The following is a 15,678-nucleotide window of genomic DNA, read 5'->3' on the forward strand; positions in this document are numbered from 1 at the left end:
CTCTTCATAACAGTGGTGTTATATGCTGGTGGTGGAAAGAGCAGGTTGTATATAGAGATGTTAAGAATTTATAGGACACTAAGTACCTTGAGCACGTGCATTTGAGGGACCAGAATAAAATAATGAATGGGACTGGTATGTTACATAACTCAAATAGGTTGATTCTTACTAATAATGAATATATTTAAATGATAACTTTATGTATGTCACTTTTATAGATTTGGAGAAAAACAGCTTTGAAGTATTAAGTTATTTATCTCAAAATCTACAAAAGTGATCTACATAACAAAGGTATTTTATTGATCACTGTGATGTGCTCAGTAATATAGTGCTGACAGTAGAGTCTGCTTGGGGAAGGTAAATAGATTCCCTTATTCGGGTCTACAGCATCTTCTTTTTCTTTTTTCTTTTTTTTTCTCTTTATTTAAATGTAGATTGTGAGCCCGACGTAGAGCTCACAATGTACATCCCCCCCCCCATCAGTATGTCTTTTTGGAATATGGGATGGAAATCCATGCAAACACGGGGAGAACATACAAACTCCTTAAAGATGTTTTTTTTTTTCCCTTGGCGGGATTTGAACACCAGGACCCAGGTGCTAACCACTGAGCCACTGTGTGGCCCCCTGGTCTACAGCATTTTCATCTATGTGGGTGGGTGATAAATACTAGTTAGGTGGGAATCTCAGTGGATTGTGTATGCTCAACATTGACTCTACTCAGTCATTCTAGGTATATAGTCATGCATCTAAGGGAATATTGGAGACTGGGGTCCCTCATCTCATTCTCATGGCCAAGGGGGATCACAGCAGTCAGACTTCCACCTTTCTATTGATTCATTACCTTTTCAGTAGATAGGAGGAAAATGTTGTAAACTGGAATACCTCTTTAAATGTTCAGAAATCTTTTTTTAATTTTGTTTCCTTGTTTGCACTCGTTTAGTTCTGTCAGCCCAGCGGATGGCAGTTGTGTACAGAAAAAAATCCCCCGACATTCTTCATTGCTGTTCTAACAGACATCAACTCAGAGCGTCACTACTGTAGTTGCTTCACCTTTTGGGAGGAGTGTCCACAGGTAATTCATTGTTGTCTTTGCTTTGCTACTGATACCTTATATGTCAAGGCATGAAACAAGATGAAAAAGTGGCTGTTACAATACCGCACTGTGTTCTTCTTTTCTATCTGTCTGTCTCTGTAGTGAAAATAGCCTCTTAACACAATAGCTTTATAAATGTGTCATGTAGTAATTTTGTTTTAGTTCAGGGATAATGCTTTAGTGCCTTTTATTTATAAAATATGAAATCCTATTCTATTATAATATACATGTATTTAAAATTCTATTCACTATACCTTTCTTATATCGGTGCACATAAAACGATATAGTCCATTGATCTGACCTGTCCTATTCATTAGAGAACAAGGACTGCTTTTAGTGAGAGCAGGACCACCTGAATCTCGGAGGTGCATGCGATATGGTTATTGCACCTGGTTACTACTTGGCACATTTATTAGTGTTCTTACCAATTTCTAAATACTAGTCTAGAGGTGGTCTTTTTTTTTTTTTTGTCTGGTGTCAACTACTAGTGACTCTTTGCTTCACACGTTGTTCCAGACCCTGATTTACTTAAGACTCCTTGATATTATTAGTGCACAGCAGCAGCTGCCAGCAAATGGGCAACTACTTGTGGCTCTTGAGCCTCTGGTTGGAAACACTGTCATAGATTATGTTTTAAAGTCCATAATGTCAGTGACGGAGCATCTATAATGAAGGGTTTTTTCCATGAGCATAACTATATTTACATTTGTAGACAAAAGATAAACATTTTTGCAAATATAATAATCAAACTTTTGTAGAGGTTTAAAGATTTGTTCTAACCATCTAAGCAATGACAGTCTCTTTGTTTCTTGTCCATGGATAAGACATGAATGGAAGCACTTTGGTCAGAAACCCCACAACGATTTCAAATTTCAAAATGGTTGCTCATGGCAGTGAACTAGTTAATTTTTTTGTAAACAACTTTATTTTAGGATTAGAACCTAGTAGTCCATGAATGCTATAACCCATATATGTTCATCTGCAAGCATGTAAATTTAATTTCTAGAATCTTATTGACAAAAGAGATGGCGAAACTGAAGAAGATGCCCCCTTGCCATCTGCAGCACAGCTTTATGCTCCAAAGACTCTGGTACTTGTTTCACGTCTGGATCATCCAGAAGTCTTTAGGGTGAGTGTTTTCTGTTATGTATTGTACAGATTGTACAGCGCTGTGGAATATGTTGGCACTATACAATTAAAATTTTATTATTATTATTATTATTATTATTATTATTATGTATAATTATGCTGGTGATAATTATTGATAGTACTTGGAATGTGACTCCTGAAATCTTCTAATGTTTTGTACTTGTATCATTTCTCCATATAGGACTCTCTAGGTCTGATCTACACCATTCACACTGATGGCCTCAGTGTATCCCTGGAGAATGTCGTAGGAAACCTACTAACTTGTACTGTCCCTGTCACTGGGGGCTCCCAGGTCAGTGTTACCGATGTCATTTAGTTATGAATATTGTTCTCTTTGAAGCTGAGCAGAATTCTTCGTTTGTGAGAAAAAATAGTTGAAATAGTGGACAGACTAGATCATACCAGAGGCTTTCTGCTTGTTTGCACCTGTCATGTATTCACTATATAACTTGGGTCTCCAGGCTTGTGCTTTGCTTTGACTCCATGTTAATTTTTTTTCTCCCAGTCTGACGCGGAGCAGGATGGTATGGTATGCACTTCATTATAATTGCTGACACGCTGCACACAGCCTGCTTATACTTTCCCAATATCTCCATGGGGATTGCAAGTTCCTTTCTGTGTGTATTTTAAAAAAATTAAAAACTAAACATATATATTCCAAGGAAGTAAACCAAAACAGTATACTTTATTACCAAAAGTGGAGATCTGGAATAATGGGTTATTATCTGTATTTGAAGGAAACCTTTAAACATGTTGTCTCATCAAGGTCAATATACCATTTTGGGATCCCCCTCTATCAGCCAAAGTAGAGAGCCACAGTTGTTCATGTGTGCATACAGTATAGATGGCCATTAATCTGATAGGCTGCCATGTAATATAACATTTCAACCTGAAGGTGCTGGTTCTAGCTTACGCTAATAATATCAATGCTAGGGTGCCAGGAGCAGGACTCCAGTGATCGACTGATATTCTTGGCGGCTGCATTTTAAGTTGAGTTGTCTCTTTTGAGACAGCCCTTTTTTACGTCATTCACATGATTTTGTATAGCCTCAAACGATTCTGTGGTTATTTTATCTAACATGTTATAACTGGGCTGGAGGTGACTTGTTTCGTTGAGCTTTTTATGAATTAAAGAAAAACAAAGCTTGCCATGTTTTAATTACTTGACAGAACCAAGTCCCAGTATCTCTGTGCCCAGGTCAACCATAGTGTGTATCTTGTTTGTTTCTGCAAGTTCTTTATCCTCCAGCTTTGATTGCCAGGTACTTGAAAGTAAATCCCTACAATTTCGGAAATCAGTAACCTTTTCATGTGATCCTTATGGATACACTTCTGTAGTTGCTGTTTCCTAGCATGGATTTATTTTTATCAGTTGTGAAATTATCATCATTAGCATTTTCAGAAATAACAATTTCATTACCATAAATTATTGATAATGGATTTTAGAACTAGTATGGTATTAAATGTCAAAAATCCAGTTGTCCCCATATTTATTTCTGCTACTGTAATTGAAGAACATTTGTAAAGTATTGGGGCTCTTATATGACCCATGGTATTTGAAGGGTTGAAAACTTTTCTTTTCTCGGCTGCACTTTTTAGAATCTTGCTAAAGTAAACTGGCATGTGCCTAGCCACCATGTGTTTGCAGTGCTGGACTTTTGTCAAGCTTCACTGAAGCAATGCTTCAAGTTCAATTTCTATATGCTATTGAGACTATTGATCTGGATTCTGTGCCTTGTATTATTATTTCTTGTGATTTGGCTTTTTAATGAAATGTGTTGATCCTTATGAAAATGTCCTTATGAAAATGGCTGAAAAATTGGTGGATAAACCCCCCATGTGGGGATTAACCCCTTACATGATTATTCCAACATGTCCAAGTTTAATTTTTAGCCTGCAAAAGGCCGATTTGGCATGTAAGGAGATAAGCGCATTCTGCAAACACAGTATGGCTACTTGGTTGCCTAAACTTTTAGAGTACACCCCTGCTCTTCATTCCCTTAGCTACCCTTTTGTCACAACTTATTCAGCCTTACTTAGTCATTTTGTCCTTCATTGCAATCTGCACCCTATTGCTCTAACAGAATTTTCACTTTCATTATTTACTTGATATTCCGCCATTTTACAGAGAACAAAACTACTTTTTAATATTTAAATTTTTCTCCTTTTGGTTTCTGTAGAGAACCATATCTCTGGGAGCAGGGGACCGCCAAGTGATCCAAACCCCAATATGTGACTCTCTTCCAATCAGCAACTGTAGTGTAGCCCTGTTATTTCGACAACTTGGTAAGTAACTATATGTCAGGCTTTTACTTTAAATATGGGTTATCATCTGTGTTTATTTCTAAACTTTTACTTTTAATCCTTTGTTTTTAAAAGGTATCAGCAATGTATTGTGCCTGTTCTGTGCAGCTCTTACTGAGCACAAGATCTTGTTTCTTTCTCGGAGTTACCAACGCTTGACCGAAGCCTGCAGGGCTCTCTTGGCTATAATGTTTCCTCTCAGATACAGGTAAAATTTATTGTAATTGCAAATGTTTCTATCCTCTAAAGAAATTTAGGGAATTTTTGATGTTAGTCTGAAATATCTGGTAATATTGATGTCTAATGCTACTTTTAAAACATATCTTCTAGTAATGATCTGTTCATGAAATATGAACAGATTTATGAAATAAACTGTTTATGAAATAAACACCGAGCAGGTACTGAGTGTGATCTAAGTGGTAGAGATGAGCGAGTACTATTCGAAACGGCAGTTTCGAATAGCACGCACACATAGGAATGAATGGACGCAGGGTTTAAGTGGCAGGACGTCTGCCCCGTCTGCGTGCCAGCTGGCTCCATTCATTGCTTTGGGTGCGTGCTATTCGAAACCTGCCGTTTCAAATAGCACGCACCCATAAGAATGAATGGATGCAGCCATGAATGGATGAATCCGCCGTTTGGAATAGTACTCGCTTATCTCTACTAAGTGGTGCATCACATAAGTCTTCTGTCCTCACATGGAGTATTACTCTAAAACTTTGAGTTTCTTTGTCAATTTTCCTTTCACTAGACCTAAATGGTTTTGCAATGTTCCCTTATAGAAGATAAGGGACATAACATTTACTCCATAACAATTACTTTATGATTGTGATTTAATTTTACTGGTTTGGCTCCAAAAAATTCTTTTTTTTTTTGTTTTTTTTTTCTCCCCCAGTTTCACATATGTGCCCATTCTTCCCGCTCAACTTCTTGAGGTTCTTAGCACACCAACACCATTCATCATTGGTGTAAATGCTCTCTTTCGGGCAGAGACCCAGGATCTGGTATGAAGATTTTATAAGTCTTTCATTTTACCTTTATGATAAACACTGCTGTCTGCACTAATCACAATTTTGCTATAACGGAACAGTCCACTTTGTAGAGGTTTCACAAATGAAAAATTACACTCCTTTTATGTGATTCTTAACTAATTTGAGGGCACTATTTTTACTAATTTGCACAGTTTTTGGGTGTCATTGTAAGTAGAAAACTGCCTCTTTATACTTTAAGAACCTTGCACATTCCATAGATGGCCTTGTCAGTAAATAGAAGTGGATGTTGCAGAAGGGTTCCCCCCCCATATTTTATCAATGTCATTATGGTCACTGGTCACTCTGCAGAGCCTCTTCTAATAGAAGTAGTAGTAGCCCCACTAGTCATGCCTCCTTAGGAACCTACGTTCATGGCTTAAATAATATAACTATGTTATTTTTTTCCCCCTTTTTTGCTGTCTCCTCAGCTTGATGTAATAATTGCAGATTTAGATGGAGGCACTGTAACTATCCCAGAATGTGTCCAGATTCCTCTTTTACCGGAGCCCTTGATCCATCGCACACAAGAGGCCTTGTCATCGGTGAGAATCTCTCAATGCAACTGATGGCACTTTACCATGATCATCTGATTTATGTTTCTCAATTAATTGTTTTTCTTATGTATACTTCTTATGCCTTACATTGGAGACTTGGGCACATTAAAATGCAGTCTAGGGGCCACACGGTGGCTCAGTGGTTAGCACTGCAGCCTTGCAGCGCTGGAGTCCTGGTGTTCAAATCCCACCAAGGGCAGAAAACCATCTGCAAGGAGTTTGTGTGTTCTCCCCGTGTTTGCATGGATTTCCATCCCATATTCCAAAGACATACTGATAGGGAAAAATGTACATTGTGAACCCTATGTGGGGCTCACAATCTACATTTAAAAAAAAAAAAATGCAGTCTAAATTCAAATTATGTATCTCAGTGTTAAAAATGCTAAGTCAACTGAATGTGGCAGCTTGCTATGACGATACATAGACTGTGATATAGGACCTGAAAGCATAAAAATATATATTGTGCTGCTTGATTAATTGCAACTAGAAAGGCTTTACAGCAGACCCTTAGTTATCTCATAAACTAAATACAATTCATATTATCTTTCCCCATAGAGATAGATAGATAGATAGATAGATAGATAGATAGATAGATAGATAGATAGATTACCGTATTTTTCGGACTATAAGACGCAAATTTGGGGGGAAAAGAAGGGTGCGTCTTATAGGCCGAAATGTGGCGCCTGGCACCCGCTCTAATAGAGAGGCGGAAGCCGGCAAGTGATAGACGCCATTACAGGTGCCGGGGCTTGAGACATCGCTGCCCTGCCCTGCATGAAGCCAGCAGCAGGGGCGATGCTATTCCGCTCCTCCGTCCCCCCCCCGCTGGCTTCATGCAGAGCAGGGCAGCGATGTCTCAGGCCCCGGCGTCTATCCCTCCCCGGCATCCGCCTCTCTAGTACAGCGGATGCCGGGTCAGTATCAGCGGCCCCTTCTCCCCCGGGGCCGGTCCCCACCGGCCCCGTACCTGTAAAGTTGCAGGCCGGCTCCTGCGCGGCGATATCGCAGGAGCCGACCTGTTCGGGTGACAGCCGGGAGCCTAATGAGGCTCCCAGGCCTGTCACTGCTGTATTAGTATTGCGGCTGGTCTCTATGACCAGCCGTAATACTAATAGACAGAATGTCCCATAGACGGCAATACAGTTGTATTGCCGTCTATGGGACTTGCGATCAAGTGACCGCAGGTTCAAGCCCCGGGGGGGGGTTTGGGGAAATAAAATAGTAAAAAAAAAAAAAAAAGCTTTAAAAATATGAAATAAATAAAAGTTCTAAATCACCTCCTCTCCCTAGAATATATATATAAAAGTAGAAAATCATAAACCACCGGGTTTTTTTTTCAATAAAAGGTGATCTAAGAAATAGATATTCCCCAAAATGGTATAACTAAAAAGTACTTCTGGCCCCGCAAAAAAAAACACTCTATGCATCCCCGTACAGCTGCAGGGTCACCTGTCAATGTGGCCTTGCAGCTGTTGCAAAACTACAACTCCCATATATTAAATATTTTACCAGTTTTTGCTTCAAAATTTTTTTTCCCTATTTTCCTCCTCTAAAACCTAGGTGCGTCTTATAGTCCAGTGCGTCTTATAGTCCGAAAAATACGGTAAATATATATAAAAATGAATGTTTGTGGTTAAAAAGCTAACTAAAGCAGATCCTGTGATGCACAGTTCTTACTAAAAATGAAAATTAAACAAGTGCAGGGGTACTAGATAACACACATACCAATGTCTACCTGTATATATCTATAATATAAAGAACCTGACATTCACAATCATCCAGATTCCATAGACATTTAACTTGGGTCAGAAAGAAGCCTTTAGAGAATCAGGGGGTAAATACTTTCACATCTTTAGTGTCCAAACTAAATAAATACAACTTCTCCTTTATCACCTTCCTGCAGTATTTTTGGTAGGCAGTAAGGAGGGAGAGATGATCCTAATGGGCTGTAATCTTCTATATTTATGTTGTACTTGGTGCTATTTGAATGCTAAGATTTAATATGATAATACCTTCTGTTCTGAGCCAATTTTTAAAGAAAGACTTTAAATTTACTTTACGTACTAAGCATTTGGTAAAATGTATTGCTTTTTATTCTGAGATTTCTGTAATTAAAAATAATTCTATCACTGCAAATTGACTAGTTCAAAACAGAAAAATATTTCATCCAGGTCTATTATGATATTTGCTGATCACTGAAAATATTCAGCATGAGCTGACTGACCATTTATTTTACTACAGGAGACATGGTGGAGTTTGTAATTGTTTCTTTTGCAATCTCCTCTTTACTTCACTTATCTGCACAAGTCAGTTATTGATCTGAACATAATTTTTAGTTGAACCTTTGCCAATTATATTGTGACTGATTATTAACCCCTTTTTCAGGTTCTAGACCCTGCATTACAGATTGCTGATTTGGCATTCCCTCCATCTTCTATCACAACTTCAACTGTCCGAATGCAGGTAAAAAAGCGAACTATTCCATGCTCAAAAAAATCAAAATAGCCTATGCCTACATCTTATACCATGCTAAAAATACTAAATACATTACATGAGGGACAGCACATTATAGCTAGAGACATAACGTGTACTCAATGGGGTACACATCACAGGTAAAGAACCTAGGTACTTAAAGGGATATCCAAGAGTAACAAAACATGGCTATTGTCTTCCTGAAATGTCCAAACAACACACAGGGCCAATAACTGCATATGATGTGTGGATCATGCATAAATATAACAACGATACAAAAAACTGCACTCAGAAATATAAAATAATTTCATATTTATTAATTATATCAATACATAAAACAAGGTTTAGCAGTAGACTAGGGAAATACATAAGGGGAAAATACCACAACAGTAACCAGGTAGGGAGCAAGGGCCGAAAATCTCACAATACAACTGGAAAGACATCATAACTCGTATGTAATTATAACCAGACACCTACATAGTGTAAAGTCCATAATATACGGTAAATAAGAAGCACAATGCTGAGTAAATTGTACAGGATATACAGTGCCGAATGGTATAAAACAGAAAACAAATCAATCCATTGAAAGACTACAGTAAAGACCCCAATGTTGGCTCATCTGATCACCCACAGATCCCCAACACACGTTTCACGTAACGCTTCATTTGGGACGTGTCATGTATTCCTGTACTGATTTCTCCTTTTACAGTCCTTGAGAGATCTCCACTCCTCTGTGCTGATTTGCATACTCTACCTGTATTTCCTTGAGGTATATTAAAATGTATTGTGTTTTTTTTTTATTTTTTTATTTTGTTTTGCTTCATTACAGGATATGGAAGTACGTGCTGTGTTCCTTCGCCTTTTTGCTCAGGTCTTGCAAGGGTATCGCTGTTGTCTTCAGCTGATCAGAGTTCATCCAGAGCCTGTCATACGGTTTCATAAGGTTGGTTTTCTCACATTTTAGGCTTAACAAATAAGGAACACATGGTCATTGTTTTGTGAATGGCATTTTACTTGAATGTATCTTATTTTTCAGGCTTCATTTTTGGGTCAACGTGGATTAGTGGAAGATGATTTTCTAACCAAGGTTTTGGAGGGTATGGCTTTTGCAGGATTTGTGACTGAGAGAGGTCCACCATACAGATCTCTGGATTTATTTGATGAGGTACTCTCTAAATGACATAGGAAGAACATTTTTGTATCCAGTTAATTGTAACATTTTTACTTCATCACTTTTCTTCTGACTTGCTTGTTTCATGTATTCTCTGCAGCTGGTTGCTTATGATGTGCAGAAATTACAGTATGAGGAGGGAAGTCTCAAAAACCTAACAAAGCATGTACAAGAACTAGCTGAGAAGCTCTACAGAAATGTACGTTTTGTGGGGTAATAAAGGGCAGTATTCATTTTATTTTTTCATGAACAATAAAATTACATATCCAGCATAGTCTTTTACAGGAAAATCAAAAATTAAAAAAGATATGCAATCCTCTTTCTGATGGTGTTCTCTCTCCAAGAAGGGGATGGGTGCCCGGTGTACTAGATCAACTCACTCCAATAATAAATATATTCTACTGCGGCACCCCAAACATGAGAGTTATTCAGTACAAATAAGGCTTATTAATATAACTTCTCAACAGGACACCTTGAATATTACATGGTAGTGTATTAATGGGTTAATGTACAGCCAGACATCTGCAGATCCCAGACATTTCAGTCCCCTGAACCTTCACCTGTGGGACGTCTGATAGTTCAGTGATACAGTGCATCACCCACCGCCATGTGTCCACTATATCTAGTCTTTTGCAGGAGCACCAAAAACCTATCCATTCAAGAGAATAAACATTGACTAAATGTCATTAATCCGTGATATTTGATTATTGGTATAATATTGTGAAGAGCAATAAACCTCAGCAGTGAGTCATTTATGAACTGAAGGGGTTACACACCTTTTTTTTTTAAATTGCTGATGGGGGTCTGACTGTTGGGGCCCTGCAGATCAGATGTTTTCCCAGACAGCTCCCACCGCTGCTTACATGCTGAGCTCTGTGCTGCTTACTCGCCATAATTGTAAAGGAGTATTTCTATTTGCTATATGCTAGGTTCTGGTGTAAACTGAATTGAATTTGCCAGCTTCAGATTTCCTGCCTCTTCCCACTAAGCCCCAAACATTTTTCTGAAAAGTGGCAAGTGTTGCATAAAACAGTAGAAAACTGGCATAAGGAGCTCCACAAATTTCCCTCGAAGAGTTCACGTGTAATGTACTTTGTTTCATGAGCAAGTGACAACCATATTATATGCTTGTTTAAAGCTATTTGAATATTGTTTCAGTAAAGACTGATTTTTGAGAGGTGATAATAAAGTTTATTAGTTAACGTGTCCCAGTGTTTGCATTTGGTGTATATTCATTTTATAACTATTGATACATCCTTCTAGGAGAATCCTTACCCTGCTGTTAGTATGCATAAAGTTCAGCGTCCAACAGAAGGCAGTTACTTGCGACCTCAGAATAAGGCCTTCCCTCTGTTGGATGAAAGCAGCATCCAGTGGATCTTGGATCAAGCTGCTGCTAAGATGCAGAATGCACCCCCTGCTGTTAGGTCGGAGAAGAAGTGCATGGTGCCACCTGGGCCTCCCATTGGTTTGTATTTCTCTTATTCAGTCCTAGCAGTTTTTCATTTAGAGTTCTATTTTACAAATGTTTGTTCCATTTTTTGATCTGCAATTTTTTTTCTTCTATCTCTGTACCTATCATGTGTCTGTCACATGTGACTGTCACTTGCAAGTTTCATTCATGTATCCTGCACTCATCAATGCAGTCCAGCTTCTCATCTGCTCCTGCTCAGATGCTATCTTGACTTTAATATTTCTCTCTTCTCTGCTTCAATCCCATGATGATTCATTTGAATGGGTTTGCAAAATGTCTGCCTGTGAGCGTTTTGTGGTCTCTGTGGCAAAACTGTTTTTTCTTTTTAACCAGACACAAAGTCGGACATGCAGGACTTTGTGTCCAGTTTTAAAAAAAAAAAACTTCCAAAAATATGTTCTATACAAACAAAAAGTATAACATAATAAACAATAAAACACTAATTAGAAACTCCAGACAGATAACCGAGAAAACATATAAAGACATAAAGAGGAAAGAAGGGACAAGGGAGGGAAGAGTCAGAGACTATGAAGAATGCCATACTTATCCCACGAATTCCAGGTAGACTGGAAGGCATCCCTAGAATTGTTAAGGGTAGCTGTGAGGAATCCTGGGCTGTGTATGTCCTTTAGATGAGCCACAAGGGCTAGGCCAGTAGGAGGATGCACACTTTTCCAAGAAGTGATTTAGCAGCAGTGCAGAGGTACAAGAACGGCTTGGAGGTCTTTCTGCCAAGGTGTAGAGGAGGCAAGTTAAGCAAATAAACAGAAGGATCAAGTCGGACACCCTGGACAAAATGCTCATCAGTTAGTGCAGTGGTTCTCAACCTTTCTAATGCCGTGACCCCGCAATACAGTTCCTCATGTTGCGGTGACCCCAAACCAAAAAATAATTTTGGTGGCTACTTCATAACTGTAAAGGCTAGTTCACACAGGGGGCGGTATAGCGGATTTATAGCGAATTTAGGCACTGAGAGTGACGCGGGGAACTTCGGAGGTTGCTGCCGCCAGGCGGACGCCACAGCTCGCCGAGCTGCGGAATCCACCTGAAGGGCAGCCCGCTCACGCAAAAAACAAGCCTGGCGGTCTAAATAGACCTCCATTGTGAGGGGGCGGATTATGACGTGGATTTCGAGCCATAATCTGCCCCCTCTGTGCCCGTGTGAATAGGCTTTAATTTTGCTACAGTTATGATTCGGAATGTAAATACCTGATATGCATTATGTATTCTGAAACACCCCCCATTATGTATTCCTGAAACGACCCCCATCTTGCTCACACACAGCCTGAACCCCACTGTCATTCTCTCACACAGTCTGAACCCCACTATCATGCTCACACACAGCCTGAACCCCACTATTATGCTTGCACACAGCCTGAACCCCACTATCATGCTCATACACAGCCTGAACCCCACTATCATGCTCATACACAGCCTGAACCCCACTATCATGCTCATACGCAGCCTGAACCCCACTATCATTCTCATACACAGCCTGAACCCCACTATCATGCTCACACACAGCCTGAATCCCACTATTATGCTTGCACACAGCCTGAACCCCACTATCATGCTCACACACAGCCTGAACCCCACTATCATGCTCATACACAGCCTGAACCCCACTAACATGCTCATACACAGCCTGAATCCCACTATCATGCTCACACACAGCCTGAACCCCACTATCATGCTAACACACAGACTGAACCCCACTAACATGCTCATACACAGCCTGAACCCCACTAACATGCTCATACACAGCCTGAACCCCACTATCATGCTCACACACAGCCTGAATCCCACTATTATGCTTGCACACAGCCTGAACCCCACTATCATGCTCGCACACAGCCTGAACCCCACTATCATGCTCATACACAGCCTGAACCCCACTAACATGCTCATACACAGCCTGAACCCCACTATTATGCTTGCACACAGCCTGAACACCCCCCCCCCCTCCATCTTGCTCACACACAGCCTTAACACCTCTATCATACTTACACACAGCCTGAATCCCCCTATCATGCTCACACACACACACTCTCCATCTTACCTTCCTGCCTCCATTCACTGCAGCTGGCCCTTCCTGTGTAACTCGCCACTGTACTGAATAGCTCCGCCCACAGAGTCAGATCACATGGTCATGACATCATCACAGGTCCTTCAGCCCACTAGGATCTACCCTGCTGCGGACAGTAGTGTGGCTTCTCAGCTGCTAAAGCCATCGGAAATATGTATTTTCCGATGGCTTTAGGCGACCCCTGTGTTTTGGTCGTTCGACCCCCGCCGGGGTCGCGACCCACAGGTTGAGAACCGCTGAGTTAGTGCTTTAACCTCTGCCCAAAAAGGCCAAAGTAAAGAGCAGTTCCAGAAAATGTAGAACAATGTACCCTCCTCGGTGAGGCATCTCTTGCAGGTCCTATGGATGTAGTAGGATTGAGAGTGTACCCTATTTCTCCTAGAAATCTTCCTTCTTCCTCTCGCTATTCTCTATCTATCCATCCTTTACCTTCTCCTCCTTCTTCTCGCTCCTGTAGCAACTATTTTGAGTTTTTTACCCCGAAGCTCCCGGGGCACTTTGAACTTGGGGGAAAAAATAGTAAAAAGGGTACACCTACTGTGTTAGGCCATAAAAGGTCATTATAGAAATGGACAGGTTATGGGCGCATCTTAACAGAAAAGAATTTGCTGTGGCACACTCTGCACACCTCCACATGTATATTCTTTTGATATTTGGGAGGAATGTCTTAAGTGGTGGTGATGAGAGGGAGATGAACCCACTTATGAAACCTTTGCACTAGACCCACTGATATCTTAAAACAACCTTGTAAATAAGATAATACTGTCTGAATTACGAGCTTTTCTATTTGTAACCAGTATTTTATTTTTTTTTTTTATTTTTTTTTTTTTTAGCGGCAATTGTAGAGCGGAATGGCAGCGCTCTGGCAAACAGCAACAGGCGGCTAGAAGTTGTAAGAAACTGTATTTCCTATATATTTGAGAACAAAATGCTGGAGGCAAAGAAGGTAATGGTCACATTTTTAGCTGACTGTATAAGAAAAGTGCTAATAATTATCTGGATTTATTATCGTTTTTCTCTTTATTGCAAATGTAGTTCTTTAACTTCACAGTTAATACAAGGTTCAATCTAAAAAGTAAATGTTAACTGTATGTTGTGGTGCTCAGTAAATTAGTGCGCCACGATTTTACAGTTATGTTATAGTGATCACAACAGGCGCAAGCCTTCTCTGCAATCATCTGCATCATTTGCACTGATACCTTGTCACGACAACCGGGTGTACACATTGTTAAATATTCGTTAGGTTTTGCTGGAGGTGATGCAGACAGCCAGTGCATTAGGAGTACAGTGTATTATATGAGCAATCAGAAGATGACACATGACGAACTATGAAGAAATAGACTTCACTCCTTTGACAGTCAGTTACATGCCTTGGCTATCCTCTTTCAATGGCAACTGGCCTCCTGTTCACTCATTACAACCTTCACACACACTGTCACCCTGTGAAGAGCTTTTAGATGCTCTGTGGTCTCCTGTGTCCCTCAGTGAACTCATCGAAAAATAATTTAAAGGCAAGATTCCAAAAAATCTTGTTTTGATGACAACATTGTAATTTCCCCCCGGTATTGTATTATTTGTTGTGTCACTGAGCTTGATGGCAGGTAGTTGAAGTGAGTTGGTGAGGTCTAAAAGTAGTTGTATAGCAATGATATATTGATGCTGTTTGGTGCAAGTAGTTTTGAAAGGCATAATGATGAGATTATATGACAAGGAGTTCATCCTTTTATAAAAAGCAAAAAAAAAAAGCAAAAAACATTCACTTGAAAAATAAATATTCCTACTTCTCCACTGCAGCTTCAGCCTGCTGTTCTTCGTGCACTGAAAGGGAGAGCAGCGCGGCAATGTCTAACGCAGGAGCTCAACCTGCATGTGCAGCAGAATCGGGCTGTGCTGGATCACCACCAGTTTGACTTTGTTGTTCGTCTCATGAACTGCTGCCTACAGGTGGGTTACTGGCATTTTTTTTGTTTTTTAATGGTATGTGTCTGGAGTAATCCTAACCTAAATTGCAAACCTAGAATCATCCAATGCTGTACTTTTTCCAGGGTTTTGAAGCAGAAGTAAAAGCTCTAAAAACATAAGACATTATTAAAACTATGTGAAGCTGCTCCAGTTGGTCTGTTGAGGGCTCTACGGAGATTACAAGTATAAATTGTTATATATTTCATTATGTATAATTCTAGTAGACCAGAAGTTCTGCTAGTTTAGTGTTGTAGAAATCTACAAACAAACTTTTCTACCATCTGTGTGGGGGCTGACTATAGAATATTTTGTTTGTATAAAATCAATGTATAATACAATATTTTGCTGATATTTGTAACTCCGACTATACTTGACCTTCTG

General features: G+C 39.7%; 1 protein-coding gene across 6 annotated transcripts in view; it reads left to right on the top strand.

The window, feature by feature from the left end:
• The window catches only part of SBF1 (SET binding factor 1), an 83,098-nt gene that overhangs the window by 41,236 nt on the left and 26,184 nt on the right, over window positions 1-15,678 (top strand). For 3 of the 6 annotated variants that reach the window (XM_075273798.1, XM_075273800.1, XM_075273803.1), the window contains exons 3-17: window positions 942-1,073; window positions 2,101-2,223; window positions 2,425-2,535; window positions 2,749-2,772; window positions 4,424-4,529; window positions 4,623-4,755; window positions 5,443-5,551; window positions 6,007-6,120; window positions 8,518-8,595; window positions 9,434-9,547; window positions 9,641-9,769; window positions 9,876-9,974; window positions 11,039-11,243; window positions 14,169-14,281; window positions 15,130-15,279. In XM_075273798.1, coding sequence (XP_075129899.1) covers window positions 942-1,073; window positions 2,101-2,223; window positions 2,425-2,535; window positions 2,749-2,772; window positions 4,424-4,529; window positions 4,623-4,755; window positions 5,443-5,551; window positions 6,007-6,120; window positions 8,518-8,595; window positions 9,434-9,547; window positions 9,641-9,769; window positions 9,876-9,974; window positions 11,039-11,243; window positions 14,169-14,281; window positions 15,130-15,279 — 1,740 coding nt within the window. The remainder of the gene's footprint in view (window positions 1-941; window positions 1,074-2,100; window positions 2,224-2,424; window positions 2,536-2,748; window positions 2,773-4,423; window positions 4,530-4,622; window positions 4,756-5,442; window positions 5,552-6,006; window positions 6,121-8,517; window positions 8,596-9,433; window positions 9,548-9,640; window positions 9,770-9,875; window positions 9,975-11,038; window positions 11,244-14,168; window positions 14,282-15,129; window positions 15,280-15,678) is intronic. The other 3 variants (XM_075273799.1, XM_075273802.1, XM_075273804.1) reach the window with 1 other exon arrangement.

Source organism: Leptodactylus fuscus, chromosome 5 (assembly GCF_031893055.1).
Source record: "Leptodactylus fuscus isolate aLepFus1 chromosome 5, aLepFus1.hap2, whole genome shotgun sequence".
Classification (NCBI taxonomy): domain Eukaryota; kingdom Metazoa; phylum Chordata; class Amphibia; order Anura; family Leptodactylidae; genus Leptodactylus; species Leptodactylus fuscus.